This window comes from Musca autumnalis, unplaced genomic scaffold, assembly GCF_047663935.1.
Source record: "Musca autumnalis isolate F117 unplaced genomic scaffold, ASM4766393v1 scaffold_2, whole genome shotgun sequence".
Lineage (NCBI taxonomy): Eukaryota > Metazoa > Arthropoda > Insecta > Diptera > Muscidae > Musca > Musca autumnalis.
Window position 1 is genome coordinate 228241969 of NW_027411755.1, and position 11462 is coordinate 228253430.

Consider the following 11462-nt stretch of genomic DNA (forward strand, 5'->3'; position numbering starts at 1 on the left):
ATGAAACGATTCAGAGAAGCTGAAAAGTTTGTGGCTTTGTGTGATTGGTACGGGAATCATTTTGTTTCTTTCCGTTCATTGCTCAAATGTGATTGGATTTAATAGAAACTTTTTTTAATTTGTGTTTATATAATAAAGTTCTTTGTGTTCTTGTTTTACACAAATAATAAATGCGTTTTATTTATTCTGGGATATTTCGCAATGACTTCCATTTTTATTGCATCTTTAGACTGACTTAAAATGCAATCCGAAGAGTGCCTTTAAATTCAATCCAAAACACTACATCAAAGGCTGTGATTTGGATCGAAAATGGAGTGCACCCTAGATGTGTGCTATGGAAGCAAAATGGAGTACATACTAGCTGCGCGCTCTCTTGTAAAATTCTAAGTGAATTCATAGGAAAAGATGTATTCCAACGGCAAATGTACCGTACACTTGTAGTGATTCAACTGCATGCAAATTTTTTGCTGGGATAGGCCATAATAAGAAAATAAAATGGTAATCAGCGGTAATAATTCTACCATGGTAATATTAGTCCCAATTTACATTGGGCGAGTTTACTTGCGGCAATTGTCATTTTGTAGGAGAGAGAGGTGAGGCATATGGTAACCCTTTGCCTCTCAGCACCCTCTCTTAGTCCCAATTTACATTAGGCGAGTTTACTTGCGGCAATTGTCAGTTTGTAGGTGAGAGAGGGTGCTGAGAGGCAAAGGGTTACCATATGCCTCACCTCTCTCTCCCACAAAATGACAATTGCCGCAAGTAAACTCGCCCAATGTAAATTGGGACTTACCTACAAACTGACAATTGCCGCAAGTAAACTCGCCTAATGTAAATTGGGACTTTTTGCGTAACTAAAAACAACACTAGTTACGTCTCACTAATTCCACCACAATTGTCATTATGTATTAGATCTGGCAACTCTACACCGCCAGGGAAGTGAACAGAAAACGCCAAAACACAAGCCAAAGAAGAAGAGGAACGAAGCAAATTCTATAAATTCGATGGGACAAAACATTTAATGTTTGATAATAAAAAATACAAAATATTATATTGTGTACAAAATGAACAATAGCAAAGAATCGGATTTGGAATTTGTAAAATTGGTTGAAAGTTATCCCATACTCTATGCCAAGGAGCATACACGAGGTAACAAGAATTCATCACTGAAAAATGACGTTTGGCGAGAAATTGCTCAGCGTGTAAAGAAATCTGAGGTAGCCTGCATTACTCGATGGAAGTCAATACGAGACCGATTTGGCAAAGAATTTAGGCGCCAACAACAAAATCCCCAGGATGTAACTAATTGGGAATTGTTTCCCCACTTGTGGTTTTTAAAGGATCACTATAAGCAGGGGTAAGCATTATAATGATTGACAATTATTCGAGGGTTTTTTTCATGCCGATTTTTTTTTTGTTTTCTCCCAACCACCCCCCTGTGGGCTAGAAGTGCGTGCAACAATGACATTGAATGCATAAAGTATGAACCCCGTGTAAAGAAACGTAAACTAAACAGATCAGAAGAGGATGAAGATTCTGGAGAGAATAGTGATGCAAAAATATCGCCCGAAGAGTTGGCTTTGAATCAAAACATCATAGCTTTGGTAAAGGAACATGATGTTCTGTATGATCGCAAACGGGTGAGAGACTCGAAAAATTTGACAGCCAAAAATGAGGCTTGGACAAATATTGCAAATGCTTTGGGTATATCGGGTAAGTAGGTGGGTTTCATTAACAAAACATATGGTCAATAAATCGTTGCATCGTTACAGAGGAAATATGTTACAACAAATGGAAGAAGTTGAGAGACAGATTTTCAAGAGAATATCGACAAGTACAGCTGAATCCCGATAAGCCAATAACGTGGATATATTTCAATGATTTGCGATTTCTGGAGAGTCACTATAGGAAAGGGTTGGTTTGAAATTAAATATCAAATATTATTAATCGTCATACTTAATACTTATGTTAATTTTCTTACAGTATTCCCTTACCAATTGAAGAAATAAAACGCAAAGAAAGAATGTCTGCTGCAGCAAAAGCCGCCAATCAATCAGCAAATTCTTCCGCCGCAGAAAATCCATGGGGAGATGATTTTAGTCATTCCTATTATTCGGAAAATGAAGATCACGTAGAGCATGAACTAATTGCCGAAGAAACCGATATACAAGAATTGCAGGAACAAACATTTGATGAGTTTTTACTGTTACCCAACAAAAAAGACGATGATGATAATGGCAAACCCGGCACACCCACCCATATGCAACACGTTACCTACCATGTGGCCCAGGATGTAACACCAACAAGCACAACCTATGTAACAACAAATATTCAACACACATCAGAAAACAGCCCGCACATAGATGCCGAAGACAAACTCCATAATGTCATATCAAATATGGAAAATGTTCTGCGACAATCACAGGATTGTCTGAAAGCTATACAAAACCAAAAGGCCCAATTTCGTTTTGAATTGGAACAACAACAGCAACATCTCAATTTACAAACCGATATGCTACAGAAAGTCCATATATTATTGGATGGTCTCCATCCGGAACAAAAAACAAAAGCCGAACGTAAAATTTTACAATTTTTATGTGAATGTCAAATTAAGATATTGAATAATGAGGAGATTGCTGATGTTGCTCCGGTAAATATATATTGACGATAAATTGCTTAGGTTTTATTTAAACGAAGAACGAAGAGGTTATGTAACTTGTACGTATGTATGCTTTTATAATTATATATTATATTCTCTATATAATTTTTAAATATAACTATTAATAATAATAATGTTAATTTTTGAAGAAAAACATATTACGTATAAGGAAAATTAATTCTATAGGGAATAAAAAAACATGAAAAGAAAAAAGTGATATGTAAACAATTTCTTTGGGAAGTAGGGATCATGTAGAGTTAGAACAATTTGGGCATAAGTCAAGTTTAATGGGCCGATTCCGTACAGCGAGGCGAGTCGTGTCGCGTTGCCAGTTGCAATTTTTCCATTACGTATGGCAAGTCGCACGACGACGTCAAATTTTGTCGCCGTAATGTTCATTTTTCGGCGACAATAAATTAGCTGTCGCCGTTCATTTTTACTAACGAATAAAAATAACTTGTTATCGACGATTATTTTCTATCGCTGTACGTAGTGCATTTTTTAAATTTTGTCGCAGAGACGATAGACGACGCGACATGACTCGCCTCGCTGTACGGAATCGGCCCATAAGACTTGGATCAGGTCGATATATATACCACAGATAGCCCTTGGGGTCCACCTGAGTATAACGATATACATTTTGTCTTGCACAAGACCATACTTCTCAAGATAAGGACCATATCTGTAAATACCTATGATATTTCTTATATCTTTACAGCCGACCAAGACAACATGGGCATCATTGTAAAGCTCTGGAAATCTTTATTGCAACTGCGGGTGTTGGACAAACTTTTCATTTTTAAAGGGAAAAATGTTAAACATACATTTGAAAGGTAGATTGTTGTCTGTTCTGTTCAATATAGTGTATATTACCCTAAAAAGTGGAAACAAGAATTGAGAAAAAATGAAGCGTGTTACTATGAATGACGAACGGTGTCGTGGAAACGGGTTAATTCGTGTACGTCGTTCGATAGGCGAACAACGTAATACAAACGCCCGTGGATGCATGCTATTATATGCTGTGTTTCAGAACCTGTAAGAAGCTACAATTTTTACTACGATAATCCCCCTTATTACGGATGGCGTAGTCCTATGCGTTCAAATGTCGTAGGCGTAGTCGTAGTTTGCATTTTTTTATGATGAAAAATTATATCCTACGAACATTTTTTTATTTTACATCATCATAGATCCATAAAATATCGAAAGAAACACATTCATCATTTCCTGGACGGATTTCTTGGGCTATAAATAACATTTATTTTTTTGATACGACAAATCGGTATCACGTATGGCGTTGAAATGCGAGGAAAGAGTCGTGACAGAATTTGTTGACGACTGCATATAAAAATAAAAACAAATCAATTTCAAAAGAATTTTTTGGCAATGATTAATGAAATATATTGGAAAATAACTAAAATAAATAAAAAATTTACTTCTTTAATTCATTTTCGTATGACAACTTTCGTGTTTTTATCAGATGACAAACTTTCTATTGAAAATATGTTAGAGTCCTCGTATAAAGATTCAAGCAATGCAAATTTCTTAGTTCTTGTTCAAAAGATGATTTCGAACGAATTATTTTACAATAAAAAAAAATATTTTTTAATTTTGTATGAGAAAAAAATTGTCGTTGTCGTAAATTTTTCGTGATACCATAAAATAACCCTACGACAACGACTACGCCAATGATTACAAAAACGTCTACGCAGAAAAATTATTTTGATTGTAAAAACTGTAGGGTTGTTTTTTCTTCTGGATTAAAAGCTTAAACATGATCTACTAACAATTCTATCAATTTTTTCACCAAAAGAATTCTTTAAAATGTGATATTTTAGCTTTTAAGGACGAATATATTCATAATACCAATCAGTCGTTTCGACACGTCAACTTGCAATTTTGGATACGACTACGCCAACCGTAATAAGGCTGAATATCTTTTCCTTTATATTATCGGAAAAAATAGTAAAAATTAGTAGATTCTAGCAGTACTGGAACAGACCAATTGAAAAAAGAAAAAGATGAATGAAAAGTAATGAACTAAACCTTTAAAATAAGCTCTGTTCCTCTACGAGCAAGAATCTTCAAGTTGTAGCACTTTTTACTCGAAAATCGTTCCATTACTTCAGACACCATACCATGGCACAATTACCCAGGTAGTGGCATCGTAAAATTTTGAATATGTTATGTCAAAATTGTCGTTGTGTTTTTGGGGAAATTACAACAAAAATAATTTTTTTATAAAGGGATTTGACTTTTCATATTCGAACAGCTGGTGTGATACCACTACCTTGGTAATTGTTCCATGCACCATACAATTCATATGGAACAGAAGACATATATGCAAGAATCTACTAATTTTTACTATTTTTTTTCGATAACATAAAGGAAAATTTGTTATCGTAGTAAAAAGTAGTAGCTTCTTGCAGGTTCTGGAACAGAGCAATAACGTTTTATAATTGTCATTTGAATGCCTGTTCCAGACCTGCACGAACCTACACATTTTTACTACGATAAAAATTTTTCCTTTATGTTATCGAAAAAAGTAACAATGATTAGATTCTTGTGGTTCTGGACCAGACCATTATTCTTTATTTTTGGCCTGTTCCAGTACTGCAAGAATCTACTCATTTTACCTGCGTGAAGTTAGCGACGTCGCCAACTTTCGATAACACAGAGTTATCGAAATTCACAGGGTGACACAGAACGTCAAAAATTCACATTTAGTACTATTTTTGCAACCCTGCTGACGAAAAAAGTTAGCGACGAATATTATAATTAATTAATTTTATAAAATTATGAATGAAAAACTCTAAAAACAATCCATCTTATTATAAATAATAAAATTTAAGTAATTTTCAAGAGTTAAATGTACGTCAATGTTACCAAACCATATCAAATAACGCATTGTTTTGAACCTAAAATTGACCGGTGGTCAGGACAGAGAATCACCTCTGGTATCTTTCCTATACAAACCTCGTCCAAACTGAATGCATGGAATGAAAGAAAGAGTCCCAGAGAACATTTCCTCATACTAGGAATATTCAATTTCAGTTTTTTGTAGAACAAAGTTGTCCATTTTCCGTTTTCCAACTGGTGGTCAGGACATAGAATCGCCTCTGGAATCTCCCCTATACAAACTTCGTCCAAACTGAATGCATGGAATGAAAGAAAGAGTCCCAGAGAACATTTCCTCATACTAGGAATATTCAATTTCAGTTTTTTGTAGAACAAAGTTGTCGATTTTCCGTTTTCCAACTGGTGGTCAGGACATAGAATCGCCTCTGGAATCTCCCCTATACAAACTTCGTCCAAACTGAATGCATGGAATGAAAGAAAGAGTCCCAGAGAACATTTCCTCATACTAGGAATATTCAATTTCAGTTTTTTGTAGAACAAAGTTGTCCATTTTCCGTTTTCCAACTGGTGGTCAGGACATAGAATCGCCTCTGGAATCTCCCCTATACAAACTTCGTCCAAACTGAATGCATGGAATGAAAGAAAGAGTCCCAGAGAACATTTCCTCATACTAGGAATATTCAATTTCAGTTTTTTGTAGAACAAAGTTGTCGATTTTCCGTTTTCCAACTGGTGGTCAGGACATAGAATCGCCTCTGGAATCTCCCCTATACAAACTTCGTCCAAACTGAATGCATGGAATGAAAGAAAGAGTCCCAGAGAACATTTCCTCATACTAGGAATATTCAATTTCAGTTTTTTGTAGAACAAAGTTGTCGATTTTCCGTTTTCCAACTGGTGGTCAGGACATAGAATCGCCTCTGGAATCTCCCCTATACAAACTTCGTCCAAACTGAATGCATGGAATGAAAGAAAGAGTCCCAGAGAACATTTCCTCATACTAGGAATATTCAATTTCAGTTTTTTGTAGAACAAAGTTGTCGATTTTCCGTTTTCCAACTGGTGGTCAGGACATAGAATCGCCTCTGGAATCTCCCCTATACAAACTTCGTCCAAACTGAATGCATGGAATGAAAGAAAGAGTCCCAGAGAACATTTCCTCATACTAGGAATATTCAATTTCAGTTTTTTGTAGAACAAAGTTGTCCATTTTCCGTTTTCCAACTGGTGGTCAGGACATAGAATCGCCTCTGGAATCTCCCCTATACAAACTTCGTCCAAACTGAATGCATGGAATGAAAGAAAGAGTCCCAGAGAACATTTCCTCATACTAGGAATATTCAATTTCAGTTTTTTGTAGAACAAAGTTGTCGATTTTCCGTTTTCCAACTGGTGGTCAGGACATAGAATCGCCTCTGGAATCTCCCCTATACAAACTTCGTCCAAACTGAATGCATGGAATGAAAGAAAGAGTCCCAGAGAACATTTCCTCATACTAGGAATATTCAATTTCAGTTTTTTGTAGAACAAAGTTGTCCATTTTCCGTTTTCCAACTGGTGGTCAGGACATAGAATCGCCTCTGGAATCTCCCCTATACAAACTTCGTCCAAACTGAATGCATGGAATGAAAGAAAGAGTCCCAGAGAACATTTCCTCATACTAGGAATATTCAATTTCAGTTTTTTGTAGAACAAAGTTGTCCATTTTCCGTTTTCCAACTGGTGGTCAGGACATAGAATCGCCTCTGGAATCTCCCCTATACAAACTTCGTCCAAACTGAATGCATGGAATGAAAGAAAGAGTCCCAGAGAACATTTCCTCATACTAGGAATATTCAATTTCAGTTTTTTGTAGAACAAAGTTGTCGATTTTCCGTTTTCCAACTGGTGGTCAGGACATAGAATCGCCTCTGGAATCTCCCCTATACAAACTTCGTCCAAACTGAATGCATGGAATGAAAGAAAGAGTCCCAGAGAACATTTCCTCATACTAGGAATATTCAATTTCAGTTTTTTGTAGAACAAAGTTGTCCATTTTCCGTTTTCCAACTGGTGGTCAGGACATAGAATCGCCTCTGGAATCTCCCCTATACAAACTTCGTCCAAACTGAATGCATGGAATGAAAGAAAGAGTCCCAGAGAACATTTCCTCATACTAGGAATATTCAATTTCAGTTTTTTGTAGAACAAAGTTGTCCATTTTCCGTTTTCCAACTGGTGGTCAGGACATAGAATCGCCTCTGGAATCTCCCCTATACAAACTTCGTCCAAACTGAATGCATGGAATGAAAGAAAGAGTCCCAGAGAACATTTCCTCATACTAGGAATATTCAATTTCAGTTTTTTGTAGAACAAAGTTGTCCATTTTCCGTTTTCCAACTGGTGGTCAGGACATAGAATCGCCTCTGGAATCTCCCCTATACAAACTTCGTCCAAACTGAATGCATGGAATGAAAGAAAGAGTCCCAGAGAACATTTCCTCATACTAGGAATATTCAATTTCAGTTTTTTGTAGAACAAAGTTGTCGATTTTCCGTTTTCCAACTGGTGGTCAGGACATAGAATCGCCTCTGGAATCTCCCCTATACAAACTTCGTCCAAACTGAATGCATGGAATGAAAGAAAGAGTCCCAGAGAACATTTCCTCATACTAGGAATATTCAATTTCAGTTTTTTGTAGAACAAAGTTGTCCATTTTCCGTTTTCCAACTGGTGGTCAGGACATAGAATCGCCTCTGGAATCTCCCCTATACAAACTTCGTCCAAACTGAATGCATGGAATGAAAGAAAGAGTCCCAGAGAACATTTCCTCATACTAGGAATATTCAATTTCAGTTTTTTGTAGAACAAAGTTGTCGATTTTCCGTTTTCCAACTGGTGGTCAGGACATAGAATCGCCTCTGGAATCTCCCCTATACAAACTTCGTCCAAACTGAATGCATGGAATGAAAGAAAGAGTCCCAGAGAACATTTCCTCATACTAGGAATATTCAATTTCAGTTTTTTGTAGAACAAAGTTGTCCATTTTCCGTTTTCCAACTGGTGGTCAGGACATAGAATCGCCTCTGGAATCTCCCCTATACAAACTTCGTCCAAACTGAATGCATGGAATGAAAGAAAGAGTCCCAGAGAACATTTCCTCATACTAGGAATATTCAATTTCAGTTTTTTGTAGAACAAAGTTGTCCATTTTCCGTTTTCCAACTGGTGGTCAGGACATAGAATCGCCTCTGGAATCTCCCCTATACAAACTTCGTCCAAACTGAATGCATGGAATGAAAGAAAGAGTCCCAGAGAACATTTCCTCATACTAGGAATATTCAATTTCAGTTTTTTGTAGAACAAAGTTGTCCATTTTCCGTTTTCCAACTGGTGGTCAGGACATAGAATCGCCTCTGGAATCTCCCCTATACAAACTTCGTCCAAACTGAATGCATGGAATGAAAGAAAGAGTCCCAGAGAACATTTCCTCATACTAGGAATATTCAATTTCAGTTTTTTGTAGAACAAAGTTGTCCATTTTCCGTTTTCCAACTGGTGGTCAGGACATAGAATCGCCTCTGGAATCTCCCCTATACAAACTTCGTCCAAACTGAATGCATGGAATGAAAGAAAGAGTCCCAGAGAACATTTCCTCATACTAGGAATATTCAATTTCAGTTTTTTGTAGAACAAAGTTGTCCATTTTCCGTTTTCCAACTGGTGGTCAGGACATAGAATCGCCTCTGGAATCTCCCCTATACAAACTTCGTCCAAACTGAATGCATGGAATGAAAGAAAGAGTCCCAGAGAACATTTCCTCATACTAGGAATATTCAATTTCAGTTTTTTGTAGAACAAAGTTGTCGATTTTCCGTTTTCCAACTGGTGGTCAGGACATAGAATCGCCTCTGGAATCTCCCCTATACAAACTTCGTCCAAACTGAATGCATGGAATGAAAGAAAGAGTCCCAGAGAACATTTCCTCATACTAGGAATATTCAATTTCAGTTTTTTGTAGAACAAAGTTGTCCATTTTCCGTTTTCCAACTGGTGGTCAGGACATAGAATCGCCTCTGGAATCTCCCCTATACAAACTTCGTCCAAACTGAATGCATGGAATGAAAGAAAGAGTCCCAGAGAACATTTCCTCATACTAGGAATATTCAATTTCAGTTTTTTGTAGAACAAAGTTGTCGATTTTCCGTTTTCCAACTGGTGGTCAGGACATAGAATCGCCTCTGGAATCTCCCCTATACAAACTTCGTCCAAACTGAATGCATGGAATGAAAGAAAGAGTCCCAGAGAACATTTCCTCATACTAGGAATATTCAATTTCAGTTTTTTGTAGAACAAAGTTGTCCATTTTCCGTTTTCCAACTGGTGGTCAGGACATAGAATCGCCTCTGGAATCTCCCCTATACAAACTTCGTCCAAACTGAATGCATGGAATGAAAGAAAGAGTCCCAGAGAACATTTCCTCATACTAGGAATATTCAATTTCAGTTTTTTGTAGAACAAAGTTGTCGATTTTCCGTTTTCCAACTGGTGGTCAGGACATAGAATCGCCTCTGGAATCTCCCCTATACAAACTTCGTCCAAACTGAATGCATGGAATGAAAGAAAGAGTCCCAGAGAACATTTCCTCATACTAGGAATATTCAATTTCAGTTTTTTGTAGAACAAAGTTGTCGATTTTCCGTTTTCCAACTGGTGGTCAGGACAGAGAATCGCCTCTGGAATCTTCAATATACAAACCTCGTCCAAACTGAATGCATGGAATGAAAGATAGAGTCCCAGAGAACATTTCCTCATACTAGGAATGTTTTATTTCTAGAACAATGTTTCCAATTATCTGGTTTCCAAGTGATGGTCAACATTTGCGCCAAAGTCTTCTTGTTTACCATTTACTGCGCGTTGTTAACATTTTCTTACTTATAATAGGTGTGTTCGTTTACTCAACAATTTGTACCAGTTCAGTAATTTCTTGCAATCTTCTAAGGTCTTTTGCATTGTACTATAGTAAACGAACAACACCCAGTAATAATTTGTACAAATTTTATGTTTACGACAAATTAATGCATATCTTCTATACACAGTTTTATGCTATGTTCACATATACGAAATCCACTCGATTTCAAATGTCATATCCATAGGATAAACGTCAAATGAAATCGAGATGTGATTTACTCAACAATTTGTACAAGTTCAGTAATTTCTTGCAATCTTCAAATGTCTTTTGCATTGTACTATAGTAAACGAACAACATCCAGTAATAATTTGTACAAATTTTATGTTTACGAACACACATAATGCCTCATTTAGACTATACTGGATTTAGCAAATTTAGTGGATTTAAGTTGTCATTTTCATATAGCATATGCCAAATAAAACCAGATAATTGCTAAAGGGTGATATATTTAAATCTTATGACTGACGACAAATTAATCCATTTTATAAAAATAATGGCATTCATCTATATCTGTAAAAGAGAAGAATGTTTGTACGTTTGTTTGTAATTTATGGACTCGAAAATCACTATACAAATAATGACATACATACATATTTTTATAAAATGGAAATAATAACGCGTTTTCATTTATACAGATTTAATAAACCTACTGTGCTATGTGCTATGTTTACATTTACGAAATCCATTCGATTTCATCTGTCAATTCCTTTTCGTATACGTCAAATGAAAACTCAGCCGAAACCGATTGGATTTCATTTGACGTTGAGCAATGGAATTGATAGTTGAAATCGAGTGGTTGTAAATGTAAACATAGCACATGAACACATTATTTCATGAATTATTTTCAATGAAAACACTCTAGAGTGGACTGGAACTTATAGCTGGTTTACATTACGAAATCGAGTCGATTTCAAACTGTCATTTCCTTTGCGTCAAATGAAAATTCAAATGAAATCAATTCGATTACATTTGAAGTTTGGACAAAGGAATTGACAG

General features: G+C 36.3%; 1 protein-coding gene across 2 annotated transcripts; it reads left to right on the top strand.

Annotated features, from left to right (window-relative positions):
* Window positions 1-941: 941 nt before the first annotated feature.
* On the top strand, window positions 942-2872 carry LOC141393355 (uncharacterized). Of its 2 annotated transcripts, none has more exons than XM_073966354.1 (4): window positions 942-1357; window positions 1448-1713; window positions 1773-1914; window positions 1984-2872. In XM_073966354.1, the coding sequence occupies exons 1-4, from the start codon at window positions 1065-1067 to the stop codon at window positions 2663-2665; spliced, it is 1383 nt and encodes a 460-aa protein (XP_073822455.1). In that variant the 5' UTR covers window positions 942-1064; the 3' UTR covers window positions 2666-2872. The 2 variants fall into 2 exon arrangements, with proteins under 2 accessions (XP_073822455.1, XP_073822456.1); XM_073966355.1 differs by having other exon boundaries at window positions 1451-1713.
* Window positions 2873-11462: the final 8590 nt, after the last annotated feature.

What these genes read in the sequence shown, in the direction of transcription:
- LOC141393355 (XM_073966354.1), top strand. Translation starts at nt 1,065, where the DNA reads ATGAACAATAGCAAAGAATCGGATTTGGAATTTGTAAAATTGGTTGAA. An exon ending in AAGGATCACTATAAGCAGGG is followed by an intron (nt 1,358 to 1,447) that starts GTAAGCATTATA and finishes CCTGTGGGCTAG; the next exon opens with AAGTGCGTGCAACAATGACA. An exon ending in AAATGCTTTGGGTATATCGG is followed by an intron (nt 1,714 to 1,772) that starts GTAAGTAGGTGG and finishes GCATCGTTACAG; the next exon opens with AGGAAATATGTTACAACAAA.